The 20,149-nt window shown below is 51.2% G+C and overlaps 1 protein-coding gene across 1 annotated transcript; it reads right to left on the bottom strand.

Moving 5' to 3' along the window:
- Positions 1-1,806: 1,806 nt before the first annotated feature.
- On the bottom strand, positions 1,807-19,739 carry SDC4 (syndecan 4). Its single transcript, XM_063172221.1, has 5 exons — positions 19,615-19,739; positions 5,691-5,832; positions 4,768-4,820; positions 4,343-4,526; positions 1,807-3,005 (listed from the first exon to the last, which is right to left on the bottom strand). The coding sequence occupies exons 1-5, from the start codon at positions 19,687-19,689 to the stop codon at positions 2,854-2,856; spliced, it is 606 nt and encodes a 201-aa protein (XP_063028291.1). The 5' UTR covers positions 19,690-19,739; the 3' UTR covers positions 1,807-2,853.
- Positions 19,740-20,149: the final 410 nt, after the last annotated feature.

Here is a 20,149-nt window from a genome sequence, read left to right as displayed (position 1 = left end):
TCCCAGAGCAGCTGATCAGCTCTGCACCCTGCATTGGTTAAACAGGGTTGGCTTGAAACTTGATTAAGCAAAACATCCAGTGCACTGCTTTCATTTCAGGGGACAGGCACAGGGGATGTGCCTTCTACCTCCCTCTGCCCCTCCTGATCACAAGGGGACAGCACTCTCAGAGTGCCATCAGAGAACTGATCACAAGCAGGACACTCACCCCATGGCTCTGTGCTGTGCCTGCTTCACCTGAGCAGCTCCAGAGGCCAGGGCTGCTGCTGCTCTGGGAATCCTCACCCCATGGCTCTGTGCTGTGTCTGCTTCACCTGAGCAGCTCCAGAGGCCCAGGGCTGCTGCTGCTCTGGGAATCCTGCATGGCTGAGCACTGCAGGCAGCTCAGGAGCTGCTGACAAAGCCCCTTTGAGCTGCAGGCCAGGTCCCAGCCTGCCTCCCCCTTCAGTAACCAAGCAGTTACACAAACATTTAGCTCCCAGTTATCCGGCTCCCAAAAGTAATTTCAGATCAGAAACAGTCCAAAAAGCCAGTTTTAGAAAGTACCATTTATTTGAGGGGGAAAAAAAAAACAAACAAAAAAACAAAAAAACAACAAAACCAGTAACAGTGGAAAATCCCCAAGAGCAATTACACAAGAGAATGTGAATATCCCGAGAAGCAGCCACAGCTCCTGCCTGCCTGGCAGTGCTGTCCACAGGCAGTACAGCCCTCCCTCTCCTTTCCAGCCTCCTGTGAACTCTGTGCAGCTTTGAGAGCCTCCCAGAGCCCCCAGTTTCCCAAAAACACTCATACTGGGACTGAGTCACCCAGAGGAGGATCTCTCCTCTGCCCTGATGTCTCAACACACATTCCTGCCTCACCCCGACAAGGGGACACATTTTAGTCTATCTCCTCTCTGGATTTGGCCTCAAGCCCACAGCAAAGCCTCAGGAAGGAGCTTTCAGGATCCATGAAGATTTCCAAGCAGCCTCTGCAACTGCCCGGCTCAGTGCTGCCTGCTCAGGTGCTCAGTCTGGGGAGCCACGCACAGATTTTCGTCTCACACCACGTCAGACTGGGAGATGCAGGAGGACCCAGCTTGCTCATGGTTCTGTAACACCTTCCTGGCACCAGGCACACATCACCCTCTGCTCTGGGACACTGGGGGCTGCTCCCACCCTCAGGGGAGGTTAAACAGAGGATGTTAGAGATCCAGAGCAGGGGAGTTCAGAGCTCAGAGCCCTGTGAAAGCTCAGTGCTTCCCAGTGGGAGATGCAGAGCTCAGACCCAGCCTGCCCTGAAGCAGGGCTTGGCACAGCACCACAGGGGACAGAAAGTTGTCACCTCCACACTGAAGCTCCCAAGGGCAGCTGGAGGTGGGGATCTCTGCTCTGACTCCGTGCATCCAGCCCTGCACATCTGGACACAGCCATGGATGCCCCAGGCTCCTTCCCAAGCCCCTGGTGCTCCACACAAGACATTGGACAAACAGCAGCACAAACAAGATCAAAAAGCCTCTTACACACCACACCATAAGGCTGCTGAAGAATTAACTCCAGCCTTTTCATTCTCATCTGTATATATCTCAGTAAAATATATAATATATAGCTCTATAGGACTGATTGAAATATATTACAGCCTAGGATTACTCCTGTCTTTTCCCTACTTCAATCATATTTATGCATCCAACTTTGCATACAGAAGTTATTGCCTTGAATTTGTAATTGAAATTCACAGAATAAAGCTTAAATAGTTTTCACAGAGACTCATTATATTAGTGTTTTACATAAAAAGGATAAAAGTTACCAAATGAGAAAGCAGCCATTTCAGAAACTATAAATAATTCTATTTTATTTTAAAAAATCCTAGAAAAGTTATGAGAAAACCATAAATATCTTTACCCTCTATAGTAGCTGCTGTAGAACTAGAAGAAACCTGTAACACTCTGTAACTAACTCTGCTTCAGTTCAGAATAGGAATCATATAAAACAGCATCTCTAGAGAAATGCCCGGCCAAAGGAAACACAAAGGGATTGAAAAAATAAATCTGAGGAAATTAAAAAAGTAGATTATTTTTTTTATTATTTCAAAACAATTTCTACAAACTTTATATAAACATCAGGCTATTTTCTTTAAAATTTTGTTATAAAAAAAATCCTACAAGCCGTCCTTAAAAAAAGGTAAGAGACTGAAGGCAAGGAAAGGGTGTTGCCATAGCCAAACACAACTGGCTGTCCTGATTTCATCGACTAATGACCCTTGCCTGGGGCCAACAGGAAAAGACAGAAATCTCCTGGGGAGGACATTCCCATAGGCCCTTTATGGCATTCAGGGATATGGAGCCCTCGTGGGCCTTTTGCTCCCTGATAAGGCAACATTATCTGTAGTGTAAGAGATTCATAAATAGTTCTCCACAAAAATGCTTCACATCAACAGCCTGCTGCAAGACATCTAGTAGCAAGATTTATATATAAAAAAAAAAAAAAGCCATCTTCTATGGAAGCAGCCAATCCCAGGACAGCACGCAGGATGCAAACACATGGTGTTTGCTTCCATACAGTCTGGTTTGTGTTTATATACCCTCCATAAAACCAAGCAGAAAATTTGGCATCTTTACTCTTTTTATGCTAACTTATGGAAAAAAAAATACACTGAGGTTTTTTTTCAGACTCTTTGTATTTCATTGGGCCCTTGTTAGCTGAGTGGGATGGGAAGGGTCACGAAGGAAGTTTGTTTTTTCTCAAAGTCACTTTGAAATTCAATCCAAAAAATTAAAAAAAAAAAAGCATTTGTTCAGCACATCTCATCTGAGGGCACAGTGTTTCAGTACAGTCTGCTTGTCCCTTGATGGGCACAAGGTGCTGCTGAGCTTTAGGCATAGAACTCATTTGTGGGGGCCTTCTTGTAGATGGGTTTCTTGCCCAGGTCGTAACTGCCCTCGTCCTTTTTCTTCATGCGGTAGACCAAGAGCAGGATCAGGAAGATGGCAAACAGGAGACCCACTGCTCCTCCTGCGATGAGAGCTGGGGAGGGAAGAGACAGGAATGAGCCTGGACAGCCCCAAACCACCACAGCTCCAAGAGCAGCAGCCTCAGACAGGGTCTGTGTGCCTGTCACAGCCTGTGCTGGCACTGTCTGCAACAGCAGATGTTACTGGGGAAGGCCAGGATGGCTCCCAGTCCAGCCACAGAATAATCACATGTTCCACACTAACCAGTTTGAGCTAATCTTCCAGTTCAGCCCAAAAAAGAAATGTTGATGACAAAAGATGTTCTCCCTGTACAGAGACAGAACAAAAAAAAAAAAAAAACCCAACCCCCCAAAAAAAAACCACCAAACAAAAAAAAAACCAAAAAAAAACCTCAAAAAGACCACAAAAATACCTACCAAAAAAAAAAAAAAACCAAACAAAAACAAACAAAAAAAACCAACAAACAAACAAACAAAAAAAAAAAAAAAACCACCACCCAAAAAAGCCCCACCACAACCCACAGAAAAATGGCACAGCTCCAATCTGAATGCTTTGTTATCAACCTGTGTGAGCACACCCTGGGGACTCTGTATTTCAATTCATCAACACCTAATTACCAACACCACTTCCCTCAAAAAAAGGAAAAATAAAATCAGAAAACCTCAACAGCCAAAACCCACAAACCTGCAAAACACCACCAAGATTTCCTCTCTCCTCACACCAAGCATGGCCACAACAGTCACTGAAGTTTATTCCTTGTTGTGACACCTATTGCTTGCACTAAATCAGCTTCTTTGCTAAATGGTTTTGCAATCCACTCTTCCCATCTCTTCTCTGACTGGGAGGATGGCTGCAGATCAGCACAAAGGGTTTGGTATGTACCTGGGCCATCAGGCCAAGTGCTTGAAGCAGCAATGTGCTGGGGACACACCTGTCCCACACACTGAGGGGAAGGCACTCACTTGGTTTTGCTCTGGACATTGGTACTCAGATTCCTACAGCTGGAACCCCTTAGAGGGGCTGCTCGGCTCCTGGCAAAGCCCAGAAAAGGCAGAACTTGGGCAGAGGTTGGAAGGAAAATGCCTGTGCTTGATATGAAACTGATGTCACTGCTTTATGGCCAGAGACACCTCTTGTAGAGGCAGTACCTGGGTGCAGAGCAGCTGCCACATGAGTCAAGCCAGCAGTCAGCTGGCAGGCTCAAAAATGAGCTGTTTATCCCAGCAAAGGCAGCAGCAGGCTCTGGGAGGCAGAGCCACCCTGCTGCAGGCAGTACTCATGTTAAAGCAGCTCATTCCCCAGGGAGCTGCTCCCCAGAGAAACAGGGAACAACAGAAGCCATTCTGATTTTCATTATTAATGATTTACCAGTTCAAGGTGGAGTATTACCTGTAAGGACTTCTGTTCTCTCAAAGATGCTGCTGTTGGCCGTGCTTGCCATGGAGATCTTGTTGGACAGGTTCTCCTCCAGAGGTACAGCTTTGTCTGGAATGATTTCATTGTCCACCATTGTGTTTTCCTTCTCACCTTCTATCTTTCTGCCAGTATCTCCAGGGATATAGTTGTCAGGTATCTACAGAACACAGACAAACCACACCCATCAGCAAGCAGCACCCAGCCTGCCCACAGCTGAAACCAGGAGGGTGTGCAGGGAATGCAAAGTTTGCTCAGAGCATTACAAACACTCTGTGCCTGCTCATGCAGGTGGATTTGTCTTGATGCCACGTCCTGCAGGGCAGGAGGGTGCTCAGAAGGTTTCACAGACAGACCAGGGGAGCTACATGCTGCTTAAAGACACACTGAGTAATACCTACCAGAGGGGTATCCATGGTGGTCAGATACAAGCCATCTTCAGAGTCTGGGTAGTCTACAGAAGGGGCAAAAAAAAATAGTAAGGGCTCTCAAGGTTTTGCCTCATTACATGTTGTTTTTACAGGATTCAGACATTTCCTGCAATACCAGCAACTGCACATATTAGGACTCTTGTCCTCTACAATTCCCCCTTATCTCCTAGCACTATTGATCACTGAATGGCTTGGATTGCACAAGACCACCAGGTGAAATCTTGAAGCCAACACCTCTCCACGGGGAGGGATCTGAGGCTGGAGCCATTGGCCCTGCAGAGCAGGTCTGCCACAGCTCCCCAGGTAATGCCAATGGAGGGCACTGCTCCCACCACCCACCCCTACAGGATCCTCCACCAAACCTCCAGATCTGCCCAGACACGCCAGGCACCGATTGCAGCATTTGTTCTTTTGCTTTTAGAGAACAAATGTTCACATAAAGGGACACAGAGCTACAGAAACTGGTTTGGGCAGGGAGCTTTGCATGTCACAGAGAGTTCACTTGAACACCAGTTACTCCTTTACCTTGTTTGGCCTCAACTGAGACATTAACTTTAAGCCTTTTAACACTGCCTCAACAATAGATTATTTTTTTTTAAAGTTTCTCAGCAGTTCTTTGGAGTTCAACAGGAAAAAGATCCAGCCAGCACAAGGCTTTTTTATTTGCAGCAAGACAAGCTTGGCTGGACTCCATCTGTCCTCCCTGAGTGATTCAACATCACAGCACCACAACTCTCACTGTTCTCATCTGAGTGACTGGAGTCACAGTTTTCATCTCCACCTGGCACTGTGCTGTCTCTGCAGCTCTGGCTGTGATTTAGCCCATCACTCAAGGGCTGGTGCTGAAAGAAATTCCACAGCAGCTGCTGAGGGAGATCCACTTCGCCACTCACCTCCTGACCCAGATGTCTCATCTATATCTAACCCATCAGAGGTTAAGTGAGGCCTGAATTCACCAATGTCTTCATCATCTGGCAGGTCCCCAGATGCAGGGTAGTCCAGCCATCCAGCATTCATGGTTTCAGTTTCCCTCACCTGTAAAAATGGGGGTGGAGACATGTTAAACACATGTTAAATATGAAACAACTCTCCAGAAGCGTTTCACAGAAGGTTCAGAGCCTGAGCATATCACTTCCACCAGAAAAAAAAAAAAACCATTAAATGCTGAATTTCCTCTCCATCAAAAGCATTATCTTTATCAGCTGAATTTCCCTAGAATTTCTCAGAACAGAAGTGAGAGCCAGGCTGGGAGGGGAATTTCCTGAGGGCTACACATTGAAGAGGTTCACCCAAACACACAGGGTGAAAATATCACAACAGGATCTTGGTCAGGAGTTTGTGGCAAAGCATTTGGAACAGCACCACCTTCAGCTTGTGATAAGGGAGAGTTAGGAGGGAATTGTAATTCCCAGGGAAAAAGCCTGATGGGTGTAGGGCAGTTTTTTGCATAGCACCACAGCTTCATGCCAAAGCAATTCCTCACTCTTTATAGGAGAACAAGGCTATTTGATCAGCCAAGGGTTAAAAGCTGCTCTGTGAGTTCAGCTGAACTGCAGTGCAATACAGGCTGAGTTCAAGAGCACTGCTATCAATAATGACCTGCCTGAAGGAAGAGCTTCCCCTGCATCACCTTCTTTAAAAGCATGTAAACAAACAAACCCATAAAACATCTCCAGGATCCAAAGGCCCAAGGAGTGCAGTCACAGCAGGAAAGCTGGAGAGCCTCCCAGATATCAGCTGTTTGCCCACAAGGGCAATTTGCACACCAGAGCTCATTTGCACTTGGACCTTCCAGGAGCCACAAGCCCCAATCTCCTGCCCTCACCAAAGTTATGCAACTCCCCAGAAGTATTCCTCCTCACCCCACAGCCCTGGGGCCAGGCCAGTGAGGGTACCACAGGTATGAGCTCTGGGGTTGCTCAACACCACCCCACAGACTCCAGATGCTTCCAGAGCCATGAAATCACCACCAAGGAGGGAGCTCAGCCCCTTGCCCCGGGCCAGAGGCACAATGCAGATGGACAGGTCCCTTAGCTGGGGGCTAAGCTGACAACATTCTTCTGTGCTGGCCTCACAGGACAGCTTGGGGAGCCTTGACAAAGGTTTTGTCCAGCCAGAAGAGCATTCCATGAGGGTTTTTCTCAATGCAAGGTTTCCAGGCTACAGCCTCACTGAGGTGAGGAGGATCAGGGACTGCTGGGGACATCAGAGCTGGATGGCAGCACCACAGAGCCCTGGGGTCACCCCCTGCTCACCTGGCCAGGTGTGGCCCATCCCACAGCCCAGAGGTGATGAATGACATCCGCTATTGATCCCTAACCACTGCTAACAATCAGCCATGAGCCATGGCTCAGCTTCCTCTGCCCACAGCCCTGATTGCAGCCCCATCCCCCTGCCCACAGCCCCGATTCCAGCCCCAGCCCCATCCCCCTGCCCACAGCCCCAATTCCAGCCCCATCACACAGCCCACAGCCCTGATTCCAGCCCCAGCCCCCTGCCCACAGCCCCAATTCCAGCCCCATCACACAGCCCACAGCCCTGATTGCAGCCCCATCCCCCTGCCCACAGCCCCGATTCCAGCCCCATCCCCCTGCCCACAGCCCCGATTCCAGCCCCATCACACAGGCCCAGCCCCATCCCCCTGCCCACAGCCCCGTTTCCAGCCCCATTCTCCTGCCCACTGGCACACAGGGCTGGCCACAAACAAGCACAAGATGTTTCTCAGTTTGCACCAGGAGCAGCAGCAGCAGCACTGGATGTGCTTTTCCTTGCTTATTGAGGCATTTTTGGTTTCCCCAGCAACCCCTCTACAGGACAAGCAGATGAACAGCCCAGAGGGCATGAAGTGCTGAGGCCAGACCCTCTCTCCCTGCTATGCCAAGCCTGGCACTAGGTGCTGGGAAGGGGGCTGGGAGCAAAGGCAGCTTGGAAGGAATCCTCTCCCAGCCTGGAATCAGGCATTCCTGCCGCTATGGATCACTTGCTCCAAGGCAAATTAATTTCAAGATATGTGAAACCCAGCCTCAGCCAGCCCTGCAGTGGAAGCTGCTGCCAGCAGGCAGTAGCTGCTCCCAGGGCAGCTTCTGGCCACTTCATGGAGGGGCAGGAAGAACTCAATTCCTGGGGCTGGGGAGCACATCTGCTGCAGATCCCAAAAGCCCTGCACCAGGCACAGATTGGTGTTGGCAAGAGCTGTGCAGAGCCACACCCCAGCGCCAGCTCACCCTGTACTTCACCATGAGTCACAGGCAGCAATGTCCAACAAGGGCAGCTCAAGAAAAGCCAGGTTTAAGCCCTGGGGTGGCTGGACAGCCCAGTGGCCTTATCAGATCAGCCCAGCCACGAGCTGAGTGGTGGCACACAGCCACAGTGATTAGTGCACGCTGTGGGCTGCCTATCAAAAACCCCTACTTAAATCAGCACACACAGTGTTTACCAGCAGGGCACATAACAAGGAAATTACTGACTCACAAGCATAAATAAGATTAAATGGGAGCGTTCCCTGAGCTCATTCTTCATCATCCTCTTGAGCAAGGATGGGGAAGTTCCTGGAGGCCGCCAAGAACTCCTCAAACCATACAGAAAACTTTTCTTGTGGGCAGTGGCCTCACATGACAGGTTCATCCAACAGGGAAGTCCAAGGGCTGCTGGGCACCTGCACAATTACTCTCCAGGTTTAAAGGCAGGTCCTTCTAGGAAGCAGCCCTGCCTGGGAGCTGGGGCACGGCAGGCTGGGAAGGGTTAACACTGCAGCGCAGGGCTGGGGCAGGCACATTCCTCACATACACACCTGTGAGAGGGCACACACGGGCACCCTCACAGCTCTGGGCCTTCCCAAGTGCCACATAAGAGCTCCCTGGAGGGTTGTTTAAAGAAGCACATCCTTTTACAACAGCACACAGTGCTCCCTGCAGCTCTGCTGCCTGGTGCACCACGGAAGGTGTCTGTACATCCTCTGGCTTGCACGATGTGGGAAAAGCTCCAAAGTGGCCACAGGAGGATGGTCAGCCCTTGCCAAGAGGGAAAAGCTCTGAGATGACCACAGGAGGATGGTCAGCCCTTGCCAAGAGGGAAAAGCTCTGAGATGACCACAGGAGGATGGTCAGCCCTTGCCAAGAGGGAAAAGCTCTGAGATGACCACAGGAGGATGGTCAGCACTTGCCAAGTCACCCCTGGCACATCCAGCTGAACACCTCCTGCAGCTGCCAGCTCTGAGCCTGCCTTCCCCACCTGCTGTCCTGCGCTGGAATCCAGCCTGTGCAGCCCCACCTCACCCTGGCAGCTGAAATGCAGTCCTACAGCCAATGTGCTCCTCTCCAAGAGGGGTCTGTACAGGAATCAACCTTCCCTGCAGGAGTCCAGTTCAAGGATTTCTTCCTCATGTTAAGCAGCTTTATCCCCAGTAAGCACGAAGGGAGATTAAACAGCTGAAGCTTTTCCTGCCTGCCAGTGGCAAAAATAAATAAATAAATAAGAGTTTATTCCCTGCCAGACAGCCAGCACGTCAGGCACGTGAACTGTGAGAGCCATTCCTGGAAAAGCTGGGCACAGAGGGCTGATGTTTGAGACAGGCTGCACCAGTGGATGAGGGCAGACACTCTTTGCTCAGTGGAGACACAGGAACAGCAGCCCTGGGAGCCCAGGCAGCCCTGCTGTGCTCCACCCCTACCCCATCCCACCCCATTTCGTGCTCCTGGGGTTTTCCCTTGCAGCCCCAGAAGAGCACTCACCTCCTCTCAAAACAAAATCAGCTATTTATTGAGGCAGTGAGCAAAGTTTCTGTGCAATGTGTGAATTTCCCCAGCCACTGGCAAGTCTTGGGAAATAACAAACCCAGGCAGCTCACCTGCCCCAGCCTACATGTCCTCACCACAGCCTTTGCAACCCTTTTGAAAAAACCCAAATGGTGTTTTGGGGCAGAGACAAAGTTTTCCAAACATGGAACTGGCTTTTACAGCTGTCCCTCGCCTCTGATCAAACACAGAGTTCATTAAAAGCTCCTTTGAAGGGTCACAGCCAGCAAGCTGCACAGGGAGTCAGACCTGCAGGGTACTCACAGTGTACAGAGCCCTTTATCAAGTTTATAATTTTGGCATGGAGACCCAGCGCTCGCTCCTGGCCTCCCTTCCCAGCACTGTGTACATAAACCTGGGGGTAAACAGGAACAAGGTGAAAGTCAACCTTTCCTAGACAAAGGCACGTGGAGCTGGGCCAGCCTGGAGGGTGGCAGAGGCACAGACCTGTTAACCCTGTGTGCCCTGCAGGGACAGGTGGGTGTAAGGTGTGCCCAGGGCTTCTCAGCTCTGCACCCAGGGTCAGGGTACGGATCACCACCTCATCTCACTGCAGCAAGCAGCAAAACACAAAATAAAATAGCCACAAAATAAAATAGCCACAAAATAAAATAGCCACAAAATAAAATAGCCTCCCCAGCCCCTGTGCTGTCACAGACAGGTGTCACCTGCCAGCACCACAACACACAGCATAATCAGGAAGGGCTCCTGAACAACACGAGCAGCTGCAAGGATGCAGAGCCCTGCAAACCACAGAGCCCAAGAGAGGGGATTTCCATACTTCCACCCAGCTCTTGCAGGAGCCCACAAAGCAGGAAGGTTTTAAAGATCACACCAAGCATGTGAAAGAGCAGGGGGTAGGAGTGAGCTCACCCCCTTGATGCCCCAACATCTGCTCCCCCAAAAGCAGAGGAGCCACACAGCACTGGAAACAGGGCAGCTCAAATCAGGGTGAAACTGCCAGACAGAGCTCATCTCCACAGCAGGGAGGAGTGCAGTGACAACAGGCAAAGACTGCTCTATCTTCCCATCTAAATAAACATTAAAAAAACTTATTAGAAGTGACATGAGCTTCCAGCAGAGGCAGCTCCTTCCACACAGGTAAGGGAAGGGTCTGTGTTACCCCACAAAATACCCTTCACTCCCTTCATGCTTCAGCTCCACGTAAGGGGGAAGAAAATAAACACCCAGAAGTCAGTTTAGTCCTGAGAGCAAAGCAAATATCAACATTTCAACTGAAGTCACACCTAACTCCCTAAACACACCAGCCACAGTAAAATAATAAAAAAATCCACTTGTGCCAGCTCCTTGTGACCATGCCTGGAGGTATCATTTTACCACCCATTCCTGGTCAGTCTGTCCCACAAAACTTGCAGCACACACGGCCTGCACTGGCCTTTGTGCCAAGGGACAAAAGTTACACAGCTCCCATCCAGGCTATGTTTGCATTTAGTTGCATGACAGGTTCACCTGAGGCTTCCAGACATAGTTAAATACCACCTTTGCTCCACACTTCCCAGGCAGCCCTAGAGCAGGGCCAGCCTTGCCCATCTCCCCTGACAGCACTCCCACCACAATGACCCAGAAAGGCAAACCCACAGCACTGAGGAAAGGTGAAATCAGAGTGGAGAGCAGCCCAGGGCTTGCAGGCAGCCCCAGCAACCACAGCAGCTACTGCACGGTCTGTGCCTCTCACCAAAGAGGGGGAAACAATTCTTTTTAATTGTTCTCAGTAGCAAAAAAGAGGGTTTTGCTCAATAAGACAGCAGAAGCACGAGGCAGGCCGGGGAACTGCTGAGCTGCTTAGAGCATCCCTTGTTCCAGGTGAGCCCAGTGCCTGTCCAAGCAGGTCTGCACCTCCCAGGGTGCTCACCCTGCACAGCCCACGTGCAGAAGGCACATCCAGCCCCATCCCAGCCCTATCCCTCTCCCCCCTTGGTCAGTCCCTGGGTGATTCTTTAAGCCCTGTGGCCACGAGCAGCTCTCAGGGCTCATGTGGCAGCAGAGCCATAATCCCCGTGACAGTGACAGTAATCCCGGGCTCCCAGGGCCACTCCTGTCCCCTGCAGCAGGGATGAACCCTCCCAGCCCCTGCCTGCTCAAAATAGGCTCCTTGCACTCACAAAGTCAAACCTCAGCTACCTTTGAGCTGCTCCTGCTGACACACAGCCTGCTCCCTCCAGCCCACACCACGCTGCAGGAGCAGGAGGACAGAGAGATTAAAAAGGAATGAACTCTTGTTTACCTGCTCTTGCCTGACTATCAGCCAAGAGCAAAGCCATAAAGATTGAGTCCTTTGCCAGACAGGCACATGCTGGGATATGTTTACTGCAATGGTGGCAAAACAGCTGCTCTAAACACTCAGTTCCCAGCTCCACACTCAATTCCCAACTCTAAAACCTGAGTGGGAAGGAGATGACTGCTCCCCACTCCAGCTCAGGGACATAAAGCTCTGCAGACAGTTGCAGATGGCTGTGTCTTCATCACTTGCCCTGAAGCCAATAAAGAAAGCTGAGAGGAAGAAGAAAGTTTGGTTGTGTCTTCATCACTTGGCCTGAAGCAAAATGAAGAAAGTTTGGAGGAAAACTACAGGAGGAAAAAGCAGGAGTTCTCATGTGACTCAAGAGGAAAACAACTGTGACAGACATTTCACGCCCCTGAAGGGTTCTCCCGGTCACAGGCCATGATACACACCTAGTTCATAAAGAGATTATTTTTTTTAATGGTATTTACAAACCTAATCATAAGTAGTTCATATGCTTCACTATCCAGAACTCAGATAAGAAGCTGGAAAGATTCTGTTCAAGCTTAAAAAAAGGAATTTATGATTTTTCCAGTTCACAACTCACTCTGAGTTGCCCTAGTCTAGAATAAATGTTTCTATCCTTGTCTGTGGAAGAAAAAAAGGATATAAATGCCCCAGCAAAGCAGCTTTTCCATCAAGGATGGCTTTTCATGCTGACACTTCAAACTTGGGATATCTCACATGTCCCACTTCCCCCACATGCCAGGAAGAAGCCCGCCCTCACTGCCCTTTCCTAGAATCCAGCTACACCCCAAAGCTTCCCCGAACACGCACACAAGCAGAATTTCCACTCTGCAAGAAATCTCTGACGTGCACTTTTGGGATCTTTCTGCTCCCCCATGCCAGAGCCTTAGCAAAACTCAGCCAGGCAGCCACCCAACTTCAAAGGGTGCCCTTCCTCCCTAGCTCACCATGCAGCTAATCTCAGCTTGTTTGTACAGCCACGATTCCCAACGCCGCGGCCTACAAACGCTTCCCCTCCCACCATCCATTTTAATCTAATCAGAAGTAGCAGCCCAAAGATTCAGGCTTGGCCCAGGCTGTCGAGCTCTGCCAGCAGCACAGTTATGCTATTTCAAAGCAGAGGTGCCAGCAAAGAGCAGCAGCAGGGGAAGTTATCGGCACAAAGCACTCGAGACACTGCTACGCTATCAGCCATCCCCGTGTGAGCATTTATACAAACAAACATTTCACCAGCAGGGATTTTCCTGGCTAGCTGCAGCACCACAGGCTGGGTTTCCAGGGCACGGGGCTCGGCAGGGATTTTTTGGTTTGTTCCTTCACAAAGACATTGCCTGCTTCTGGCTTGGCTTGGGCCCAGAGAGCAGCAGACACAGCACGTGCTGTTGGGGATAATACAGCTGCACTTCAGGAAACCTGTCACTTCCAGAAGCATTTTCCTCCCTCTGAGGGCTCTGAACTCCCTGGCAGGTTCCTTCCCCTCTCTGAGCACGGGGTGAGCAACCAGCAGCAGCTCTCCAGCCCTCGCTGACCACATCTGTGCAGCCACAGAGGCAGAGCAGAGGGACCCAGGCGTTGTTTTGGTCACTCCTTCCCCTGCAGAGCCACGCCGGGCTGGACGAGCGAGTCTGGGAGCAACCAACACGCAGGACCTGCTCCTCGTCCTCAGCCTCAGGAAATTCGGAATTAGCGCCAAGAACAGCCCGCACACAAACAGTCTCCTGCAAGATCCTGGCTCCAGACCCTGCTCCGCTGCACACTGAGGAATTGCAATAAATATTTACCTCGCTGGGGAACAGAATCTTCCAAGCAAAAGCTCCTGACATCAGTAAGGGGCTGTGTTTCCATTTGGAGAGTAGGAGCTTCTCTGTTTTTAAAGCAGGGCATTAGCCCATTAAAGCAGCTTCTGCCACCCTCCTAGCACCACAGCAGGCAGGATCTGTCCCTCCACCTATGGTTCCACTCCTCTCCAGGCCAGCACAGCAGCACACCTGGTGCCCTCCTCCCAGCCATACTCATCTCAGTCACTCTGCCTTCTGCACAGAGATTTCTGGCTACTGTGCTTCAGTGCAAGTCCAAGCACTTTCACAGTCACTAATACACATTACCTTTGCTTTTCATTGCTCTAGTTCGACTGTGGCAGCAGCTAAAGGGCAGGAGGCAGGGTGAGCCTCACAGCAAGGTAAGTGGGGCAAGGCCACATCTCTGTATTCAAGTTGGACAGCAGCACAGTTTTACAGAAGCAATGGTGAAGATACCCTTTTCCCTTCAGCAGCTAAGGCAGAGCAACATCAAGAGAGAAATCCTTCCCATGGAAGGCTTTGCTTTCCCTGACAGAACAGGATTTGTTTAAGCAAGGAGCAGCCGTGGTTTTGGTTGACATAAGCCCAGCTGCTTGGGTAACAGTGCTATGGGTCTTCCCAGTCTCCTTCCTGCCCCAAGGAGTGTCTCCCTGAGATTTTAATTAACTGCTTTGATTTTTAAGTTGGCCCAATAATTTGTCTAACAAGAGCCTCTTGGCATTTCACAAGCAGAGTCTCAGCCTCAAAGGATTTAAGGCTAAAACTGACAAGAGTGCAAACTTCCAGCAAAAATAAAGACTTTTACAAGAAGCACACTTTGCAAGTCAGCCAGCCTTCAGAAACTGAGAGGGACACAGCTATGCATTGCATGCTTTCCCCTCCTACGCTGACATTTTCTCCAGATTCAGGATTAAGTATTTAACCCCCTCTTTTGAGACTTTACACTCCTTTAGGTTGCTTTGAATGCTTTCAGTCATTTCAGATAATACTGCTGCTTTCCTGTCTCCCATGCAGCTCTTGTTTCCAACAGTATCTGCCTGAAAATGAAGGAACCACTGCACTGCCAGAGCAAGTTACAGCTCCTCAAGACAGTTCCATTTTCTGCTCTGTCCTTGCCAACCCAACTCAGCTGCTGGCAGCAGTCACACGGCAGAGCCCAACAGCTTTTCTGCCCACCAAAGCCACAACCAGATTAAACAGGAGGCAGCAGCTCGGTGCCAAGGGCAGCACAGACCGGGTGCCAAGCAGCAGCACCAGTTTTGCCTGTCAGCCCCTTTTCCAGCCCCAGAAGAAGAGATCCACCTCTGCTCAGAAGTCTGAGTCACTGCTTTGGGTAAGGGGCCAGGGCCGTTACTCACAGGTGACAGCAGTGTCCCCGGAGCTGGAGCCGGGATGCCAAGCCAAGTGCCAGAAACCTGAGTCAGAGCATGACTGCTGCAAGTCAGGGCAGCAGAGCTGGTCCTCGGACCAGCAGCATTTACTGGACAAACATTCAGGCACACGCTTAAATACAAAAAACTAAGTCTGAACCAACCCAGCAGCACAGCCCTAACTGCTCATTAGGGTAGGATCTTTTACAGCCCCTCGGAGCAGAGGCTTATTACAAGTGCAACTCTTTAACTAGGCTGCCCTGTCTATTCAGAGCCACCAAGCCCGGTCTCATCACAAGAGTCTCATTCTAGTGCAAATCATTTGAATCCTTAATCTGGAGCATTTGCATTCCAGTGAGTCTCAAACAAACAGCCACACATGCTCCTCAGCAGCAGCCCCGAGGTCAGGCGTGTGCAGGGCTCGTCTCCTCGCCTCTGTAGTGCTTCAACTGCATCAGCTTCTCCTCTGAGGCTGCAAAAGCAGCACAGCCCGGCTGTTGTTACAGGGCATAAAGGAACAGGATGTACTCAGCACAGGGGGAGAATGCAGCTGCAAGACCTAAGAGCAGGCTCAAGAGGATAAATGTGAACTCAAGAGCTAGGAAGTGTTTTGAAGGATGGATGCTGAGTTTAGTCTGGCCCAAGTGATAGCTGGGGAGCTCTGCGGGATCACAAAGCCATGACTGCTTCATCAAGTCATCTTACAAGTCAACCCAAGTAATTTACATGGCAGACTGTGGAACCACAGCTACCATGCCACCCTTACAGGTACAGATACTATCACTAATCAAAAAAAAAGCCTTTAAACCTAAGTCCATCAATCCATTCATTTGAGGGAAAACAACTTACAAAATACAGCACAACTTAGGGGTAACTTATAGTCAAGGGGATTCAAGCAACCAGGATATTTCTAACAGAGCATTTAGCAGCACCTAAAGGGTGGAAAAGTAGCTGTAGGAGTCAAAAGGGAAGGAAAAGTAGCTGTAGGAGCTGTGCTGAAGCCTGCATGCTGAGCAGCAAGCCAGTGTGCCCCCTTCCCCACCAGCATCAATGGGAATGTCAGGTTAGCAGCTTCCAGCTTGTGGTGGAAGTGGGATACACACATTTTGAAAAGGCACTATGGCACTACAGGAAAATCATGGCAAGGTCACATTAAGCTCTAGTTCAGGTATTTGAGAGCAAATGGCCTCCCCAAGCCATTCTAACAGCTCAAGGCAATATAGTACAGCCATTAGGAGAGGCTTGGAAGGGAAGGAAGAGGGGAAGACACATAGGAAAAACATCTTCCCTGTTGCTGGACTGGATGCAGGATCTCAAAGTGCCTCGACAGAGAGCAACCAGAGGGGCAGGAAAGAGAGCAATCAGGTTGGCTGACAGCCTTTACTTCCCAGGGTGAATGAGCCTCAGCTATCACAACTCTGAAAAGCACCCAAGTTCAGCCCCAATTCGCTTCTTGCGTAAGATGTTCGGGAAAGCTCTGAAGCACAGGAAAGCACTCTGCAGCATGGGAACTGGCAGCAGGGGGACAGATGAGAGCTGGGCAGCAGTGCTCTTCCCCTGACTGTGCCCCAAGTGCTGCAGGGTGACTGCTCCTACCCATGGAACCCCCACATCAAGGTGCTCAGCAGTGCAGGGACCCAGCAGCTCTGCACGGTCCCACCTCACCCCAGGAGTTGTGCATGCAGCTCAAGAAAGTACAGGGTGCTAAAGGAGCTGGTTTTTTCCTACACATTACAGTCATTTCATCCCAACAACTATAGGTTTGACTTCCAAAAGTCATGAGCTCCTTCCCCTTCAGGGCTGAGGGACATTGCTTCAGACTCTGTCGTTTTGCTGTTCTGTGTTTTAGGAAGACTGAAGCAAAGCAGAGATTTGCTCTAAATGTGAGCATGGCAAGTAAAGGTAAAATAAAGTAAAACATGCAGATAGCAATGTCTTGATTTGATTGGGAGGGACAGATGAGAAACTGGGCAAAGAGCAGAAAGAACAGGCCTCGGGGATCAATGGCAGCAGGACAAGCCAAACCGGTTTTAACATTAATAATGCTGCACTACTTTCCAAACACAGCTATCATCAACAAGACACCAGCTTTGCCAATCAGGAGGCCTCTGAGCATGATTGCTTTAAACCAGCAAACAGAGCCCACAAACAGCACGAAGCCTCCCCCACCTCTCCCTCAGCAATCCTCTGCCAGCAGCTTCTGGGTTGGATTTGCGCTCCTCTGCACTGCTGAGGACACACAAACGCGATTTGGTGCTGCACGAAGACTTTTTCTGCAGAGTTCAAGGCACTAAAGTAGGACAACTGCAGCAAGCCTGCAGCCCACTAGCACTGCTCCAGCCCTGCTGGACCCTTCTGCAGCCCAGGAAACTGAGCAGAGCCCAAGCCTGCAGCAGAGCACCCTCACCATGGGACAACACCCCCTGCTCCCCTCCTGTGCTGCCAGGGGCATTGCTGGAGGCCAAATGCACAGGGAAAGCTCAGCCACTCTGCCCAAGCAAGGCAGACCTCACATCCTTTGTTAACTCCACCGATCCCACATCTTGGATGCATTGGTGACTTTCTGTGCATCCCCACTCATGCATCTTCTGCAGGAAGCCCATCCCTGCACAGCACAGAGGGGAGCATCCTGCCCACGCATCCTCTGCTTTCCAAGGCACTCAGGCAGAGAGGGCTGGGGACCACCTGGGGACATCAGGCACCAGGGGAAGAAGGCAATGTTCTCACACAAAGCTGCGGGGCTGTTGTAACACAACCCACCCACCCACAGCCTGGGCTCCCACGTCACACTGAGGCACTTCAGTCATATTCCCCACCCTCTTACACATCCAGGATTGCTTCACACGGAGAAATCCCATTTACACCAGAAAGCTGCTCAAGGGGAAAAGAGCCAAGGCACTTTTGTTTGTACAGGCGTGGGGAAATATTCAAGCACCGATTCACTCCCAACGTCCATGCTCTTACATAAGCACAAGAAATACAATCCCCATCTTGTTAAGAAACAGCTACCTGTCCTCACCCTGCCCGCACAGAAAAACCAAGAGCCACATGCTGTGCAGCCCTGCACGTTTTGGCAGTGCTATTAAAAAAAAAAAAATATATGGGAGGAGTGCCAGCAGAACTCTCCCAAACCGTGTGTCATCCTTGTCTCCTCCCCTGTAACCCAAACAATTTGTTTGGATTAGGCTTTATAGTAGGCCAGTGTTACTTCTCAAGCATACACTCAATCTTAGGTAGCTTAAAAGACACGGATAAATATTCCACATAAATTCTATATAAGTATTTACAGACCACATCCGTGCAAAATTTGTTGTCTTTGTAGAAACCCGATGCTGGCAGACCAGTCCAGTCCCCAGGGACACCAAGTTGCATTTCATACCAAACATGGTCAGTGCAACTTCCAGATGCTGTCTGCCCCAAAGGTTTGCCCTACTAGTTTGGGCCAGTTCCCAAACGACCAATTCACGTGCTTAATGGCCGGGATAAACACACCAGATTAGAGTAAAGTGGATTTGGGCTGCTTGGTTTTAGAGAGTAGCTGACAATTACTACAGATGCTCTCTGTGGGAGATTCCTGCTCCACGATCAGCAACCCCCCAGCCCCGTGTCCCTACAAGAAAGCAGCAAAACCTTATCAGTTCTGATCGGCCCACCCAGCCATCAGTCCAAAACAACCCAATGTGGATGATTAAATCTACTTTGGGAATCCCTGATCTCCTGCAGTTACCTTAATCTCAGCAGCTCTTTCACACTACCAGAGGAATCCGCCCCGATTGCACTATCAGCAAGATGGTCACACACAAAAACAAACAAACAGCAGGGAGGCCAGAATGCCCAGACCTCCGATTCACCACGGAGACCCCACATGTGCCGGACTGAAGAACATCCAAACGTTTCTTTGTACGTTTAAGAGATTTTGAAACCCTCCACGGTAATGCATCGCTTTTCACTCCCATGTGGACGCGAGGAAGGTTTGATAGACAGAAAAAAACATCAGGTACCAGTACCACCAAACTCAGGTAAGGCTGGAAAGCCTATCCAGGTACTGTAACACATCCGTACGCACAAAAAAATAAGAATTACAGGATTTTCACGACCAGAAGTTGAAGATTAAAACTGTAATGGAGAGCGGCTCATTTCCACCAGGTAGCCGGGAGCAATCCCAGCACCCTGAGCGGGGCAGAGCGGGATACGTGAGAGGCGGCACAGCCGCGGGGCACCGGGCACGGCGACAGCGGGGCACCCACCGGGCACGGCCGAGCGGGGACAGCGCGGGGGCACCCACCGGGCACGGCGACAACGGGGACCGCGGGGCTGCCTCGGCATCTGCCGGAGGAAGCAGCGCCCGAGCCAAGCGAACCGGAGGAAGACCGGGAACGGCCCCATGGCCGTACTTCGCTCACCCTTCCTTTTCCCCGGAGAAGGGCGGACCGCCCCGGGGGGCAGCGGTGGCACCGGCTCTCGGGCTGCCAGCGAGCGGGGCGCGACACCCAAGGGTCACCCACCCCTCTGGGCACCGGGAGCCCTTCGCTGCCGGGACAGACCCTCCCCTTTCCCCCCGTCCCTCAGGGCCCGGCCGGACTCACCGACTCGGCGGCGGCGGCTTGCAGGAGGAGGCCGAGCAGCAGCGCGGCGCACACGGGAACACGGGGCAGCGGCATGGCTGGGCTGGGACACACCGAGCGACAGCGGCGACACCGAGCGGACCGGGCTCTGGACGTGCCCTGCCGCCGCCACCGCCCTTATAGGGACGGCTGGGCGCGGGGCGGAGCGGGGCGGTGCCTCCGGTCTGCCGGGAATGCTCCGCACCGACACCGGGGGTGCGACCTGCCCCGCACCGACACAGGGGCTGCGAACTGCACCGACACCGGGGGTGCGACCTGCCCCACACCGACACAGGAGCTGCGAACTGCACCGACACCGGGGGTGCGACCTGCCCCACACCGACCCCGGGGCTACAAACTGCCCCGCACCGACACCGGGGGTGCGACCTGCCCCGCACCGACCCCGGGGCTACAAACTGCCCCGCACCGACACGGGGGAAGGGACACTGTGGGGCTGACGGCGGGGGGACACGGAGGAACCCAGCCCCGGACCCCGCTGTGCATGGAGGGACCCCCA

This window comes from Melospiza melodia, chromosome 19 (genome assembly GCF_035770615.1).
Source record: "Melospiza melodia melodia isolate bMelMel2 chromosome 19, bMelMel2.pri, whole genome shotgun sequence".
NCBI classification, from domain to species: domain Eukaryota; kingdom Metazoa; phylum Chordata; class Aves; order Passeriformes; family Passerellidae; genus Melospiza; species Melospiza melodia.
Note: the sequence above shows the minus strand (reverse complement) of the source record. Positions and strands in the feature narration are given on the sequence as shown.